The sequence below is a fragment of the Orussus abietinus genome, unplaced genomic scaffold (assembly GCF_000612105.2).
Source record: "Orussus abietinus isolate OABI.00-Male unplaced genomic scaffold, Oabi_2.0 scaffold35, whole genome shotgun sequence".
NCBI classification, from domain to species: domain Eukaryota; kingdom Metazoa; phylum Arthropoda; class Insecta; order Hymenoptera; family Orussidae; genus Orussus; species Orussus abietinus.
Window position 1 is genome coordinate 248,310 of NW_019394237.1, and position 18,042 is coordinate 266,351.

At 51.2% G+C, this 18,042-nt stretch overlaps 1 protein-coding gene across 2 annotated transcripts in view; it reads right to left on the bottom strand.

The window, feature by feature from the left end:
* The window catches only part of LOC105695021 (collagen alpha-1(IX) chain), a 72,165-nt gene that overhangs the window by 53,210 nt on the left and 913 nt on the right, over positions 1-18,042 (bottom strand). For both annotated transcript variants that reach the window (XM_012416237.2, XM_012416236.2), the window contains exon 2: positions 10,999-11,069. In XM_012416237.2, the coding sequence (XP_012271660.1) occupies positions 10,999-11,069 (71 nt within the window). The remainder of the gene's footprint in view (positions 1-10,998; positions 11,070-18,042) is intronic.

Consider the following 18,042-nt stretch of genomic DNA (forward strand, 5'->3'; position numbering starts at 1 on the left):
CGTAAGATCTCCTCTTGAGGGAGCTCCAAGGGGAGAAAGAGGGGAGAAAGAGAGGAAAGGGTTGAAGGGGATCGGTCTCGGTTGATTTAGGCCGACTTCGAGTCCCTCCGCCATTAAATCACCCTCCTTGCACGGGGAGAACCATTAATGAGTACTCCTCGCAATTAATCTTGCAGATTGGAGTTAAAGAGACGCTCCATGTGGGATGAATCTTTTTCTTTTTTCGGGGATTCCAAGATGAAAGTACATCTCGGAAGGGGTGAGAAGGGGAGAAAATGGAGGAAGAGAGCGAGGAGAGCGTTAATACCGTGCATTGTACCGACGGTGTACATAGGGCCGCGCGAAATGTTAATCCAGGGGAAATAAGACTGCGATTCGCCCCTTCCGATATTTTCGGAGGAATTAATTCCCCTCGATTAAAAGAATTGGGAGGGGTGGACAAAGAGGCACATTAACGCCGCTCACAAAGGGCGCGCGAAATATTAATTGAAAGCGTCGGTCGGCTCCAGGGGAATGGGATCCAAGGGAATGGGCTCTAGGGGAAACGGCGCGCCCCTATTGGCCGCTCCCGATATCTCCGGGGGAATGAATTTCCCCTGGCGAAAAAGCGTGGGAGAAAAATGGAAAAAAAAAATGGAAAAAAGAAGAAAGAAAAAGTGGGCGGCGAAGGTTAAAAGAAAAGTGGTCGAACGTCGATTCGAGGGCGGAAAATTGGACGTCGGCGGGTTAATATCGCGAGTCGCTTAGCCCTGGGCCCTCGGCCCGACACAAAGGGGTCCATTATCGAGGCATCGAGGGAAAACCCGAAAATTAAACGGCGATTGGCGGACCCACCCTTCGACTTTCGCCCGGCTCGATTATTAATCGAGCCCGACGCCGGTGACACGGTGCCCCTTTGTTTCCGATCGATCGATCGAACCCCCTCCCTCGGATTTCCGAAATTAAATCGCTATCCGGCCGGTCGACACTTCGATTAACGCCGTCGTCCCTCGTTACCTGGAAAATCCCGAGGACCCGGCCCGAAAATTACATAAATCCTAGGGTACATGGGGAATTACTCTAGACAACGCGCTGAAGAGCCCCGCGATAATTGCTGTACAGGGGAGGTGACAAATTTCAACTACCCCTGTCCACCTGTTCACCCTCTGACACCCCTTGCGCACCTTGGAAAAATCGATACGACGTTTATCGACGGGTTTAGAAAATCTAGACACGCCTAGGACCCCTGGGAAAATTCAGAACAATTGATTGAAAAAGAAAAGGAAATGTAAGCACGCGTTCTGGCACCATTTGGACCCGTAGAAAAATCCAAACAATTACAGAAAAAAAAAAAAAGAAAGGTAAACGTACACCCTCTGGCACGATTTGGACCCCTGGAAAAATCTATACAATTTGAAAAAGAATAAATAAATAAATAAAATTCACATTGTGGGATCCCTCCCCAGGCAAGAAGTCCGTCGAGACGAGTCGAAGTGCCTTCTGACGATTCGATCCCGGAGCCGGCCTCTTCCCCGTCGCTCCCGGGCGTCCTCCTGGACCCCCCTGGCCGGCTCCCGGTCACGGGAGACGCACAAAAGACAGGTAAGAGCCTTATTGTTTATTACGCTTGCCGTCTTGTCGCCTGAGGCCAGGTCTGAGTGCCGGTCTCTCGACTTGTATTCCACGGAGCATTGTCGCATCGTCAGGTCCGTGCCAAAGGGTCCCCAGGGCCCTGACCTTCCTCTCCCCAGGGAAAGAAATCCCGACTTCCTGGGATTTGAGTTAGTCGAGGGAGGAATATTAATTTGCATATTACCTGTTTTTTAATTTCATTTTTCTTTTCTTTTTTAAAGAAACTTGGTACGGGGTACTCGGCACCCATTCCCTCGGCTCCCCAACAGCTGATCAGCCCAATTCCGATTTGTTTCCTGATTTGTATATTTCTCTCCCCCTTTTTTCTTTTTTTTTTCAGGAAGAACCTCGGTCGATTTCTCGACAGCTAATCCCGGAGTGGCGAGAATCGTCTCTATAAACGGGAGCCCTAAAGCTCGGCGCTGGAAATATCGATCTTAAAAGCTCTAAAGCCCCTGGAAAAGCTCCCGACTGATCGACGGAAGCCACGACGGTGCAAGCTCATCCTGTCGTCGGTAGTTTAAGAGCTCGCGAGCGAGGGCCGCCGACATTGCCGAGGATCTCTGTCGTCCCCTTCCTTAAAAAGGAGACATTACCTGTTTACAATAATCGGGATCACGACGATTAACGACGTAAGGTCCGCGTAAACTTCTGCCTTCCCTCGATTTTCTCAATTCTCGACATTTTCTAAACCATCACAATTTTTCCGGATTTTCCATTTCCCCAGTCTTCCCAATCTTCCCGGTTCTCCCTGGCCCCATTCCCGCGCGTCAGGAGACTCGCCCCGGGTCCCGTCATCCCATAGGAAGACGTCCCGTCGTATCACGAAATCGGGAAGACTTTCCACGAGGCATCTTCCCTCGGGAACCCCCGTTCCCCTCGCGAGGCGTCCCGCCAGATGAAATCGCCCGTCCGCGCCATGTAGCGCCTGGACCAGGGATGCTGCGAGGCGTCGCGCATCGCGGATCAATGCACTTTTCCGGGCGCGAGGTGCATCCCACGGGAAAACACCCGAGACAAGAATCGTCCGTCGCATCCCCGCGGACAACTTTCTTCCGGGGGGTTTTCCTCTAGGACTCACCCCCCGGCCGGAAAACCCGTGTTTCCCGAGTGGTATATCGACGCCCAGGGGCGGCGCTTTTACGGGGGGCGAATCCACGCAGCGGCCAATTTTTTCCGCCGTTTTCCGCCAATTTACCCGGGCACGCGTCCCGGCGGAACACACGGTAAAAAAGTGAACGAGCCCCCGACATATGAAACGGCCCTTTGTTCCGTGCGGCTTTTTGCCACCTCGTTTCTACGCGGAGAGCCCATCCAGATATTTAATATTCGATAGCCCCCCTCCCTCCCCTGCCCCTCCCCCTCTCTTTCTCTACCTGGAGCCGGGCTTAAACGGGACCCGGGACTTAATCGCCAGACGGCAATAAATCGCCGAGGACCTGAGCTTCCGTGCCTCGCAATTAATTTCAGGACTCCCCCGAGGAGGTCCTTTGAGAAGCCACCCCCAGGAGGTGAGCCCCCCTCCTCGAGGATTTCTTTTCATTTTTTTTTTACCTCGCCGATTTTCCACCCTCTGAAAGAGTGCCCCCCTACCCCTCTGATCTCTTTTCACCTCTCTGATTTTGCCCACCCTCCGGAAAAGTGGACCCCCTTCTGATATTTCTTCTCACCTTATTAATTTCCCCCCCTCTCTCTCTCTGGAAAAGTGAACCCCCTAATTTTCCCCGGCGCTAATTATCCTCCCCCAGGAAAAGTACCCCTCTCTCACGGAATTCCTTTCCAACCCCGATTTCGCCCCCCGGGGCACCATTTCCCCCTTTCCCCGAATCCCCCCCACGGCTTCCGGAAAATTATTTCCCGAAACCCCCCGAAGAGTCGCCCATAAGGTAGGAGTATAAAACGTAAGAGGGAACAGCAGAAAAGGGGGTACAAGGGGAGGAGGGGGTTGATTCGCCAATTTAAATTCCGCGATTCGTTCCGCGAGGCGACAAGCGGAAGCGAGATCTATGGGGCGCCGGAAGCGGGAAGAGGGGGGGGGGGAGGGGCGATGGGGCTCGGAAAATGGAGAGAAATTGCGTTTACGCGTTTCGGAGGGGGGGGGGGGGGGGGCGGGGAAAAGTCGCCCCAAGATTTCCGCCACCTTTCCCCACGGGGGCGAAGTGGCCCCCGGGATGTGAACCCCCTCCTAGGAAATTAAGAGGGGGCCAGGGATTCGGTGCAAACGCGCGTGGAGATCGCTGCAGAAACCCCGCGGGGGGAGATGAACCCCCCACGGGGGGCTTGGGGGGGGCGGCGTGGAATAATGCCTTTCGCAAATTCCTGACAGAGACGGACGCTTCGGGAGGAGAAATGGCGGCTCGTAGTTCTCGGGGCATAAGTAGGAGCCATAACACGGGGGCATATCTCGTTCCCTGAGAAAACACCCTCCGTGTACTTGCCCCCCCCCCCCCCAAGCACACCCCTTCTACTCTGTGTACACACGCGTGTACGGTTTAGTTAAGGGAGGGTACACACGCCCCCTTCGCCCCCGGGGGATCCATTATCCTCCTGTATTTGTATATCCACGATAAATCCAGATTCGCGCGGATATGCGTTTCCCGAGGGAGCGACCGGGACTCTGGAGACCGGGACGATCTGGTTCGATCACAGGGGCAGACACATCCGGTCGTCACTTGGCGGGAGGTCGATCGGTATTTCGGAAAATTTGCCATCCTCGAGAGAATTTCGGAATGGGATCGGGAGCTCTTGCGAATGTTGTGCGAGGTCAGTTTTTTAAGGTTACCTGCAAGTGTCCGGCGGCCTTGCGACAATTATTGCAAGGCTGAGAATAATTCCGCGAGGGTTGGAAAAATTCTACGAGTCTTGGCGAAAGTTCGGTGAGTTCTAGAGAAATTCCGCGGGTCCTGTGGAAATGCCAGGAGTCCTGGATAAAAAATAGAAATGCCGCGATTCTCCAGGGAAGTTTCCTGGACAGCTTCGCGAGACACCTTTTCCGCGCGGAAAAATTCCTCCTCCGAGATTCAGGCCATCTCCCGCCGGGAGTATTCCCCCGGGAATCCCGGGCGGTGCGACCGGCCCTTTATCGGCCGCCGTCTCTTCGGGATGGGCGGAAATGGGCAAAAGTAGGCGGAAGTGGGCGGTGGGTGGCGGGCAAAGCGGCGAGCACGCGGCCCGGCCTAACAAAGTCGATATTCCCACGGGACTTGGCCAAAGTACCTGTCTCCTATTAGAGGTTGGCTCTCGTGAGGCACCCCCTCTCCCCGAGGGATCCCCCACCCCCGCCAACCCCTGGGAGAATTTCTGGAAAATCTCCGAAATCTCGCGAATTCACTTTTTCCAACTATCCCCATACCAGAAATGAGGGGAAGAAAGGGAAGAAAAATTTCAGGGACTTTCAGGCTCAGTGGCTAATTTCTGGAGCCCATCTCCTGAGGGATAAGGGGGTCAAGGGGGCAGAACCCCCCCCCCCCCGGGGTTTTCGATCAAGACCGCCAGGAGCTCCGGTCTCGCGGAGCGATATCGAAGCGATTTTTCAACGGGGAATCGAGTGTCCTGAGGGAACGCAAGGAGACCGGAAAATGGACTCCCGACACCGGGAATAAGTCCTGGCCAGGAACCGGGCCGAGTCCTGACGGGACACCGGGATAAGTCCCGCGGTCCTTATCGGGAGCATTCGTCACGAAGATGCGGGAGGAATCGGGATGACTTTTTTCGCGCCCGGTGGGGAGGGGGCGGGATTGGAGTCCTCTTTCTCATCCCCCCTCGAAGATAATCGAAAAGTTGAAGGCGAGCCTGCGGCCACGGGAATATCCTGGAGATATATATCCGGGACGTTTTCCTCCCCTCGGGCCCCCTTTGAGGGTCCCCCTTTTTGGGAAGAGGGGGATGAGAGGGGCTTTCCTTAATTGCGGATTCGCCCGAGATTATCCCCGGGGATAGACTCCTCTCCCATTGATGAATTTTTCTCGGGATGTTTTAAAACCGAGAGACGCGAATCCTGATTCCGGAAGACCTGGAGAGTCCTGGAAATATTTAGTCCCGCCTATCCTGTGGGATGATCGTAAGGGCTGTATGTGTATATGGAATTTCATTTCTTGGGGAGTCCCTTATTGTGGAGGAGTGAAGTCCCCCAAGCCCTCCGGGACCTTTTTGGGCAGAGGAGGGAATTTCGCGGGAATGTCAGGAGCAGGACTCGGCAGGTCCTTTGGCCCGCTGCAGACGTCTTCGCGGGGGGTGGCATATTCGGCGAGACGTCCTCCCTTTGAGGGCGGGACGGATGAGAACGGAGCGGAATTCCACATCCTTGATCGAGGAACCGTTCCCTCGGGATATCCTGGAATTGAATAGCCCCGTGGGTCACCAGGTCCTAGATAAAAAAAAATATAGGAATACTAAGTGACCGTGGTCGTCTCGGGATTTCATCCCCTCCGAGAGAGTGGTGATTGAATAGTGGTGGTCAAGGACTGATGGGCGAAGGGTGGTGGTTAAAGGGTGGTGATCGTGAAAGAATAGCTGAAGGGTGGTGGCTGGTAGATGATGGTTGAAGGGTGGTTATTAAAGGATAGTGACTGTAAAAAAGTAGCTGAGGGGTGGTGACAGATACATGAATAAAGGGTGGGAGGTGAACGATGGTAATTTCTATTTCACGCCCTCCACCTAAAATCAGACGAGAAACCAGCAAATCCTTCAAGGATCGTCTCGGTTGCGAGGTGTACATCGGGGGCAGATGCACAATGCCAGATATTATCCTGGGGCGGGAGGGGGAGGAAAATGGGCCGAGGATTGTCTGGCCTCGTAATTTTTCGGTTTCATTTGGACACCCTCCAGGAGGGCCGCATATCGCGTCGGGCCGAAAGTCGCAATTCCGCCCGCGGGGCGAACCGACGGACAACGCGGCCAGGTGGGCGCGGAAGGGAGGCGGAGGAAGTGTCCCTGATTACCGGGGATAGAAAAAAAAAAAGAAGAAAAAATTACTCCGGAAGCCTCGGAGGGTTCCCCCAATTTCGACGACTGGACGAGGGAAGGGGGATGTCGATTATTTCCAAGCGAGAAAAGAAAAAAGAAATCAGAACTCTCCCCTCGGAGAGAGAGAGAGAGAATTCGGGGCGAGCTCCGGTGATTTCCCGCGGGTCCCTCGGGAACCCTCGCGGCAGGAATCTCTTCCTTGGAACGAATCCCGAGGTTCTTTCGAAATTTACCCCCGACTACGTGCGCGAGATTCGGAACGGGCGCGTGCGTGCGTAAATCCCAGGTCTCTGGTACATATACATCCGTTTCCGTCTCTTCTTCAATCCAGTAATTCGTGGCGCAAACAGGAGGCGCCTATCGGTCGCGTATCTAGAGGTATTTGTTAGTCCGCGGCGCTGCGACGGCGGGACGAGGTCTCAGGAATCTCCGAGTTCCCTGATTGGGCGAGCGCGCTCACCTGGGTGACCGTTCTCCCGCGTGTCGAGCGCGCTCACCTGGGTGACCGTTCTCCCGCGTGTCGAGCGCGCTCACCTGGGTGACTGCACACCCCGAAACCCAATTCTCGAGTTCATGCGGATTTCTTCATCTGCGAATGTATTCGCATGAAAAAAAAAAAAAGAAAAAAGTTCCCATTTTTGCAAAGTCAAGTCAACGTTCGAAAGTCATGTACGAAACTGTCAAATTCGCGTAGGTAACATGATACGAATCCGAGGATCGAGTACCTGGCGCGAGTGCGCTCACCTGAAAGACCACTAACCCTGGCGCGGTCACCTAAACGACCACTACCCTTGGCGCGTCACCCTTCCCCGAGTGACCACGCTTTCCGCTGGCGCCGCCTGGTTGGCCGCAGCCACCTGGCGGCCAGTTCGAGCAACCGGTGCACCTCTCAGTCTCGCTCCGACCCCCGGGGGGTCGAGATAAACCGTTCCGTGGGTTTACGGTGGCAAGCACGCGGCGTCGAGGGGTATGGGGAAACGAATCGGGACGCTCTTCTTCCCGTTTCCCGTATATTCCTCCCCATCCCCACATCCACCAGAGGCGCGGTACGCGCGTCGGTCCGTCGTTTTATGATCCCGGGTGCGAGGGATCGCTCTTTCTCGTATATAGGCTCGTCCCCCCGCTTATCGCTTTCTTCGATTCCCCGTCCCGCCTTTCCGGGATTACGCGCGACGCGTACCCTCCGAGGTACCGCGTCTCCGTCTTTTTCCCTCCCCCATGTCGTCCCCCAGGAGTTGGTCCGACCAGCCGCCGCCCTGGGTCTCCCCGGGGCGCTCGAAGCTGCTCATTCCGGCTGGCCTGCGACGGCTGTTCCGCCGCGGATTTACCGTGAGAAAGTTTCGAGCCGTGGCGCCTGCCGCGCCCGGTAATGCGCCGCCATCTTGGGCGCATCCGCGGCCGCCCGACCGGAAAAGATGGCGCCCTCGTCCCGATCTAAAATCTCGCCCCAGGACTCGACCTCTCCTCCCCTTATCACTCCGCGTTATCTCTCCAATTCTCGGAAAGCAGGTGTCGCCTTGTCGAAGAACCCATGGGGGGGGCATAAACCCCCGAGGGGCTCGTAAACCCGCGAAGGGCTTTTCGCCGTTTCCTGCGATTGCGGGCTCGCCTTAAGGGCGCCGGCCAATGGCCGCCCGGCACTTTCCTCTGGATCCTAAGACCCCAGGGCGCAGACGAGCGGATTAGCGCGTCAATCTCGCGCTAATCCCCACCCCCCACCCCCTCGCACTTGCGATCGAAAGCTCCCCCGGGGTGACAAACTCCACCCATCCCCCCGAAAAAGGCGTTAAAAAAAAATACCAGGTCTCCCGATCCCTCTGCCGTTTATTGGGGAACTTCTCCCTCCTCCTGCTCTACCCTCTACCCCCCTCTCGTCCCCCCAGGAGGCACAAAAAGCTCCGAAAGCTCGTCCCCGCGATTGTAGTACACGGGCGACGAGACCAGCGACGACAGCCGGTACTGTTTTGTTTACGAGGCTTTTGTACCTCGGGGTAACGACCATTCGTTATCAGCCACTCGTCGGGGTGAAAGCTCCATTCGCAGGTGAGAAAGCCTCCCCCCCTAGCCCCCTGCACCCCATTTTCCACCTGCATCCCCTCTCGCGCAAGAAGCTCTAATAAAGTTAACACCGCCCGCGGCGCGCAAAAGGAAGCCGCGGGGGGGGGCTAACCCCCCAGAGCCGGAAAAAGCACGGAGGAGGGTGGCTTTTTAAGTGGCAAAGCTCTGCCGCGGAAATCCCCTCCCCCCCCAAGCCCTTTGGATCCCCGATACGCCGGCGGAATTCCGGAATTTATGAATTTCCCGCGTAATTGATGGAGCAGGGCTGCAGCTTAACGGGGGGGGGGGGGGGAGAGGACGGGATGGGGGATAACGCCCCCCTCGGGTATCGATGGACCCCCTCACTTCCTGCGACCTCTTCCAGAGGGGGGCAATCGGGGACGAGGGGAATTACGGCGAGGTATGGGACTTTCGGAAAACTCCCTTTCCCCGGAATTTCGAGTTTCTTTTTTTTTTCCCCNGATATACGATGTATATACATGCACGTCGAGACGATATATATATATATATACATGTACGCCCCCCACTTTTTATTCCGCGCGAGATAAATGCCAGTCCGTATATCGGGAAGGGGGAGGAGGGAAAGATTTATCGAAGCTTGAAATCCCCGAAATGTCAGTGGAAAAAATACCGCGACCCCCCGCCGCCCCCTGCGGGGGGGGGGGGGGGGGGACTCCCCCCATTCTCAGATTTCTCCAAAACTCAACTGTATCCGTCGATTTAATAGCCGTCCCCCTCCCCCTTCCCTCTTTTCTTCGTATCCTTGGGAGTGGATCCTTACAAAGAATGGGTTGAACTCCCCCCAACCCCCCAGGAGGTGGAGGGGGCGATGGGGGGGCAAACTCGCAGGAGACGATACGTATTTCATACGCCCCGAAGTTCATTTCGCTCGATCCAATATGTCCGCTCCCGTGGGGCGAGCTGGCCTCCCTGGGGTCGGAGGGGGGAATCCCCCCCTCTCCCCCCACGGGTGCATTCGATTCCGAAAGCGGACACATATTAAATCATGTATGGAGTGGCGCGTGCCGACTCGGATGACGGGCATTGATATCGACTTCCGGTTGATCCCCCCCGGGGGGGTGGGGGGGGTGGGGGGGGGATTCGGTACACGGACTCTTCCTACACAGTACTCGATATCTTCTCTATCTGTTGACGAAGGAATAAGGGAAGAAATGGAAATATCGCGATTTCGAAGGAAAATCGAGGGACGGTTCGCGCCGCGGATTCCGGGACGGGCCTTTTGCGGAATTTCCCTTGCGGAACAGATCGATTAAATAAGCGGGAACCGTTGCGGTTATTTAACGAGGAAGAGTTGGAATGGCTGGACGGGGGGAGGGGAGGAGAGGGAAAGGGGTGTTTTTCGAAAGTTCTCCCATCGCTATGGTATAGACTCGCGGTTACCTTCCCTCTATTTTCCATAATTTCAAACCCAATATTTTCCTTCTATTAGCCTCTCGTCGGCGCCCCCGGCGCTCGATACCGCCCTGCGGAAGTTCCGCCGATAATTCCCGCATTAACTCGGCAATTTTCCCGGGTCTCGATTTTACCCCGCGATATTTCGTATTTTTCTGTATCCTTTGGTTTATGCTTTTTTTCGGAGCGGGCCTTTCTTTCGATTTTTAATCCAATCCCCTGGCCGGTTATTTACATCGGGGATTTCCCCCTATCTTCCCACGGGATAGCTCCCGTCCGCGGCAAAAAGTGGCCGTAAAAAGGATACCGGGGGCGAGTTTACAAACTAGGTTCGGCCGCGATGAGAACGGTATGGACGGTATCCTCTATCCCGCGGGAATCCCTCCCTTTTTCCTCCTCCGGCGTGCCCCCGAGCTTTTCCATCCCCCGATATGGCCGGAACTATCCCCCGGATGCTTGTCGAGCTAATTATTTCCATTATCGTTTATTTTATCGTTCGCATTTCTTCTTCTTTTTTTTTTTTTCTTTCTCCTTTTTTTCTTTTCCCGGATAAGACAAGGATCGACTTTTTTGGACGCTTTCCCTGGGATGGGTTTTACGAAGCTTCCCTATTTTCTATGGGGTTGATATACCTGACCTGGATAATCGCATGACATGTGCGAGCGATCATTTCGATTGTCATTTTCATTTTTTTATGAAATTTCCACATGAGTCTGGAATAGAATTTTTCAAATCTTTCCCTCTTAAACGACGCACGAAGCATCTCCACCTTTTATGGGGTAATCGCACGAGATATTTAAGAGAATTATTTCGAATATCATATTTCAATTTTTTTTTTTTTCGTGAATTTTCCTGACAAAGGACGAAATATGTCCGTAGGTGTGAATTTTTTCGGGTTCCCTGGCGGGTTTATTTTTGTTATGGGAAAAAAAAAAGAATATTGGTACTCACCCTTTTTCTCCCCGAAGAAGTCCGGCTGGCCTCGGGTCGAGCTGAGAGCCGAGATCAGCAGGAGGAGCGTCCTGGAACAGAATTGTTTCCCGGCGGGGTTAACGCTCGTTACGGCACTGTTGTCGTTGACTCGGGCCTCGAATGGGACCAATTAGAGAGCCCCTGGGGACGAGCTTTCCCCTGGAGCCAACGCCCTGGGACCTGGTCTAATTAAAAGGCGAGCCACCCTCTCTAGGAGAAGACCTTTAACGAGCCTCCGGGACACCTACGTGACGTCGGGTCGCCCTTTTTACGCGCTATCAGAGAAATTAAAGGAAACCAGGAGAATCGGGAAAATCGGGAAATTCAGGAAAGTTAAAAGAAACTCGAGGAAATCAAGGTAACCCATTCGTTAAGGCGACGCGAAAGTGACCTCTGAGGAATCAATCGTTTATGGATTCCCTCCTAACTAGGTGTACCGAGTCCTTTAAAATTTCACCAGAAAGTATATGGAGTCATACGAGATTACAATTATTCACGATAAAATTTAATAACTACAGAGAAATAAATAAATCACGTTAAGGCGATCATTCTCCCCGTGAAGGCAATGTTTCTCTGAACTGGGTAGACCGATTTCTTTAAAATTTCAGTACATCAGTATGGCGATCCTGACACTAATAAAACTTGTTGATTTATAAGGAATTCAAGATTTTTTTATAAATAAATTTTAAAGAAATGACATTTCCCGGGTGTCAAGACCTTCCTCCGAGCCTTCGAATTCACGCGATGGAATTATCAACGATTGGGTTGCTTTCATTTTCTTTTTTCTTAATCTCCTTTGTAAACAATCTTGTGATTTTTTTATATAACATGGGTGTCAGGATCTTCCTTGGAGCATCTATAGCCACGTGAAAAAATTCTAAACGATTCGATGGGAACGATTTAAATAAAAAAAAGAAGCTTCATAAACGACTCCGCCACTTTGGTAGGACCTTAACGCCATTAGTCGAGATCGCGCCGTCCAAAGGAGGACCTCCTCCACCGTTTCCGTTTCTTCCTTTTTCCCCAGCTCTCCATTATCTCCCCGCTTCCTTCGGCACCGAGGATTCCCACGGGAATTGCATAACGAACTCGAAAAGTCCCGGTCGTTTGCGTTTACGAGGAGGCGACCTGGGCTATGACGCTTTGCAAGTCCAATACCGATCGATCGGTCCTATCGATCGGCATGTGCTATTACCATGTACGTCAATACGAGATATATCCCTCTCTCTCTCTCTTCCTCTCCTGAGGAGGAATCGTCCTTTCCCAGGACTCCTGACCTTCGACCTGGAGCCTCGAAATGGGATTCCCCTTGGCCCATCGATTAGCGATTCGCGATTGGAAATTAAATCGGCGGGAGGAGGAGCGGCTCGATAAAATGTTAATTTTATTTTCTCGCTTTCCTTCCTTGCTCCTTTTCTCTCTCTCTCTCTCGCCTCTCTTCTCGAGGAATCGAAGGATGTCGCCAGAGAGGAGACTCGATGACATCAGGGGCCAACGACGTCGCTTTACGAGCCTCCAGGAAGCCACTCGCGAATAAATCAGAATTCAGACGAACGGGCTTTCGGGGGGGGATGGGGGGATAAAAAAGGAACGATAAAAGGAGAGAGAGAGAGAGGAGCCCACACGGACGGCTGAGAAAAACCCGACGCATGCGGTGTCTCGTTAATAACCGAGATTCCGACTCTTCAGACCCTGTTCAGCTCTCTTCTCTCCGAGTTTATTTCCGACGTGTTTTCATTTTTCGGGACGGAGGTTCTAAAAGAAAAATGAAGAGAGAGATCTCCGAGGTTTTGATAAATCGGGGGGAAAGACGGTTAGCTAATTTTAGCCCGGGATTTGGGAGATCTAGTAGTCCAGGGGGATGCTGCGGATTTTCCAGAGGGGGTGTGGAAATCGAGACTCGGGATTGGGGGTGACTTATTAATATCGGCTCTGATAGGGGGATGACTTTAAAGATAACGAAATTAAGACTATCGATCTATGCTAATTTTCAGTCCTCGGTTTAATTTCCAGGCCAAGATGGGATTCTAAAAAAAGAAATAAAAAATTCGGGGATGCTGCGTTCCTCCAGGGGACGAAAGTCATGGGATTCGGGATTGCGGGATCATTTTGGCTCTGATTGAAGAATGACTTTAGAAGATAACGAAATTAAGACTATCGATCTATGCTAATTTTCAGTCCTCGGTTTAATTTCCAGGCCAAGATGGGATTCTAAAAAAAGAAATAAAAAAACAACCAGGTCCTACGTGACATCTTCGGGGATGCTGCGTTCTTCCAGGAGTTGAAAATCATGGGATTCGGGATTGGGGGATCATTTTGGCTCTGATTGAAGAATGACTTTAGAAGATAACGAAATTAAGACTATCGATCTATGCTAATTTTCAGTCCTCGGTTTAATTTCCAGGCCAAGATGGGATTCTAAAAAAAAGAAATAAAAACCAACCAGGTCCTGCGCGAAATTTTCGGGGATGCTGCGTTCTTTCCCGGGGCGGGTATCGCGGGATCCCTCGGGATTCGGGATCGGGGCTAATTGGGAGATGGCTCTGGGAAAGAGGCGAAGTCAGAGCCGTCGAGCTTGACGAATGGGATCGTTTCGTCGAGCTCAATGGTCCGAGAAACCACCAGAGAACCAGAGACCGATCAACGTATACCCGGTGTCCACTGATAATCCCACGTAATCGGCATTAGCCCCCGTTATCGCCGGTAATCGGGCATTTTTACCGGGGTGAAAAATTGAAAAGCGTCCCTCGTATCGGCCGGTTAGCCAATAATTGCTCGTTTGACTCGGACCTTCGGGGGAGCATTATCACCGAAATCGCGCCGGATTTCGGCTCTTTGGCGTCTATTCGGCCATCAGGAGGGCCGAATTTCGGCTCTTCGACCTCCATTCGACCCATCAGGAAGATCGAATTGGCCGTCGACCGTGGACGAGCGATTTCAGCCGCGATTTCGACCGCGATCCGCCGAGCCCACTTCCGCGCTCCGAAATTAGACGTCGGGCTTGGCAGTCATTAGGTCTATAAAATTCTAACAATAACCGAGTCCCCCCTTGATAGGCTCCCCGGATCCCACAAAAGGGAGACAAATACTCTACAGTCCTTAAAAAAAAAAATACCCCTCATTTCTCGATTTTTCCCTATTTTTCCCCAATTTTTTCTGAAGGGGGTGAATGTCCTCTCATTTCTCTAATTAAATAATCTAAGCTTCTAAAATTCCAAAATAATTCCCTCGTATTCCCGATCTCTCCAGTTTCCCTTCCTTAGTTTTCTGAAAAGGGTGGGTATTTCTTTAATATCTCTTTTCAAATTATTCCTAGATTTTCAGAGCTACACATTAATATTCCGGAATTTCCTCTCACTTTGTATAATTAGATAATCTAGGCTTCTAAAATTCCAAAATAATTCCTTCGTATTCCCGATCTCTCCAGTTTCCCTTCCTTAGTTTTCTGAAAAGGGTGGGTATTTCTTTAATATCTCTTTTCAAATTATTCCTAGATTTTCAGAGCTACACATTAATATTCCGGAATTTCCTCTCACTTTGTATAATTAGATAATCTAGGCTTCTAAAATTCCAAAATAATTCCCTCGTATTCCCGATCTCTCCAGTTTCCCTTCCTTAGTTTTCTGGAAAGTGTGGGTATCTCTTTTCACTTTATTCCTAGATTTTCGGGGCTACACATTAATATTCCGGAATTATCCGCATTTCCTGTCGTCCCTCGCGGGCCTATTTCTTCTTCCCTGGACGCGGTCTAAACACCCATCCTATCTCTTTTTCTTTTTTTATCCCGGTCTGTCTAAACTTCCTCCGTGGTTTAGAGCGATATGACTCGCCTTCTCCGGGGGAAAAGAGATGGAAAGTCTCTCTGGACCAGCCGGAGCCTGGTCGACGATTCTTCCTCTCCCGCGCCCCACGCGAGCGTCCTCATATAACTCGGCGTTTCTCTCTACACGTGTCCCATAGGACGCGTCGTGTCAACGTTCCATGAATTAACGCCTTAACACTCCCAAGAAAAATTTCGTAACCCGTCAGCAACACGCACGGGCAATGAAACAAAAAAAAAAAAGAAAAGAACAATCCCCTAGCCATTCGCATTCGTCGCGGCGATGCTCTTTCTACTCTGCGAAATAAAGTGTCATCGAACCTAAGAAATATTTTATTCATCCAAGGAATTCACTTCGACTGAAATTGACCCGGCAGGAATTGTCTCTCCCGGAATGATGAGAATTTGTATGAAAAAAAAAAAAAATTTATTACTCCATAATTAACGAATTGTTTCTTTAATTCGATGGATTTTCTTTTCTTTTCTCTCTGTCTCAGTGTACGCGTCGCGATGGTCGGGAAAATGGAACGATCTTCTAAATTAGTGCCGACAGCAATTGTCAAGGGAAAAAATTCGGGGATAAATAAACAAGTAAGACGAAACAATGCGTTTACAAGGGCCTCGTTCGATTAGACCTCGGCAATTAATCCAATTTAAACGAGGCCCTAAATTCCGCGTTAAATCTCCCGCGGGAGAGTTTAAGGCCGCTTCCGGGCCGGAAGCGTTTCCTGGCCGACCCGGAAGTGCCCCCTCCTAGGGGATTTCAGATATTTTTAGAAGCTATCGGGAGAGCCGACCGTCGGGAGAAATCCCGGAGGTGGAGGGGCCGACTTATTCATTCATTCGGCCGGGTTAAAGGTCCCCGGCTGGTGTTTCTTTCTTCCCTTTTATTCTTCCTTCAACATCGCTGGAATTAAGGTCGTTGCCTCTTAGGCTGGTGGAAGTTAATCGGACGAGTCGAGGGGCCGATTGTGAGTCGGGCTTTACGCGCCCATTCATAGATCTTCATTCATTAGGATGGCGTAATGGAGTGCCGCGCCGCGAGTACGAGGAGCGACCCCGATTTTCCGGCTCCCTCTTTCCTCGGTGGCCTTTTCCCCCGAATTTAATATTCATTCCCTTTCCCCCCCTCGCCGTGAAACGACCCGACCCTCCTTCACCTCCCGGGAACGAGGAAATCATTTTCCCACGATTTTTCATTAGGCCGACTCCCGATTAATCTGCACCTTGCAGGGCTCATTTGCCGATGCGACTCGTTGTCCAAGAAATTCATAAAATTTTTTTATTCCTTCCCTGGCGATTTAATATTCATTCCTTTATCCCCCATCGCCGTGAAACGACCGTCCGCTCACCAGGACCGAGGAAAATCATTTTCTCACGATTTTTATTCAACCGATTCCCGATTAATCTTCCACCTTGCAGGCTCATGCGACTCTTCGTTAATTAAATAATTCATAAAATTAAGAGAAAATCATTTTCCCACGATTTTACATTAGGCCGATTCGGGATTAATCTTCCACCGTGCAGGATCATGCGACTCTTCGTTAATTAAATAATTCATAAAATTAAGAGAAAATCATTTTCCCACGATTTTACATTAGGCCGATTCGGGATTAATCTTCCATCTCACAGGCTCATGCGACTCTTCGTTAATTAAATAATTCATAAAATTAAGAGAAAATCATTTTCCCACGATTTTACATTAGGCCGATTCGCGATTAATCTTCCATCTCACAGGCTCATGCGACTCTTCGTTAATTAAATAATTCATAAAATTAAGAGAAAATCATTTTCCCACGATTTTACATTAGGCCGATTCGCGATTAATCTTCCATCTTACAGGCTCATGCGACTCTTCGTTAATTAAATAATTCATAAAATTAAGAGAAAATCATTTTCCCACGATTTTTATTCACCCGGTCCACAATTAAATGTGCGCCTTCCTTTCAGAGCAACAATTAATTTCCCACGGTCTTGAAATAACTCTTAAAATTCCCTTCTCCATCCCTCAGGAGGAATTCCCAGCTGTCAGGATTTTACATTACGTCCAAAATGACCCTTGATCATTTTTTCTCACATTCTAGTCCTCCTTCTAGGGGAACGTCCTGGGAGCGAAACGGGGCGCGAAAAGCGGCATAAATGAAATTCCTCCTCGATCGAGGTCCTCGCAGATCCCGAAATTGCCCCTGGGAAGACCGGCGGCTGTTGCGTTACGTCGCGGAATTCAAATAAACCTAAACGGCGAGGCCTTTGAGGCATCCTGAGACGAGCACCAGGAGTTCGTCTCGCTCGTCGTAAAACGGGAGAAGACACTTTGCCGAGCGTGGAGATCTCGGGGGTAAGGGGGAACGAGGAGGTAAAAGACGACATCATGAGGAAATTAATAGAAATTAATTACCCCAAGGGGATGGAAAATCGAGAGCACCCTCTCAACGAGGATTTAAAGGGCCTCCAAGTCTCCTAAAACTCCCCACGTAGGGCAGGGAGGCGAGGAATTAGTTCTACTTATTTTCCCCATTTTTTATGGAGGGCCATTCAGGGGGGAAATCGCTCGATTCGTCACAGGGGTGGAAATCTGGCTTTATGGGGATCCTTCGGCGCTAATGTCGGGGATTTTAGGGATTTTCGGAATTCCAGGAATTTCGTGGATGTTCCAGGAATTTCGTGGATGTTCCAGGAATTTCGTGGATGTTCCAGGAATTTTATGGATGTTCCAGGAATTCTGACGGCAGCCTCTTGGGGGTCGAGGAGATTCGGCGACGAGGACCGGAATTATTCGGAGGCTATTTAAATTCGAGGATGATATTCCTGAGAGATGGGATTAATAATCGAGGCGAGGTAGGGATAGCGATGGAAGTCGATCCGGGGTTTTAGGTTATTGAATAGCTTCTGTGTCGCCATCTGAGAAACGCTTCGCGGAATCCAGAAATGGAAGCCGAGGAACGCGGTGGGCCGCGATTGAGAAATCTGCGTGTGGACACTTTCTTGTTCGCGGTTCTTTACGTGAGGGGACTAGTGTGTTGGAAATGAGTTCCTGGGATTCTCGAAAGTGGCTTGGAAAATTCATCAGGCTAGAGGAGGCTACGGATATTTTACCATCCTCGGTGTCTCCTATCTGGTCCATGGACCAGGTCGACCAGAATCCGAGAAATCGAGGAGGCTCGCGCACGGTCGGCGGCCTTCGGACCCAAATTCAAAGCACT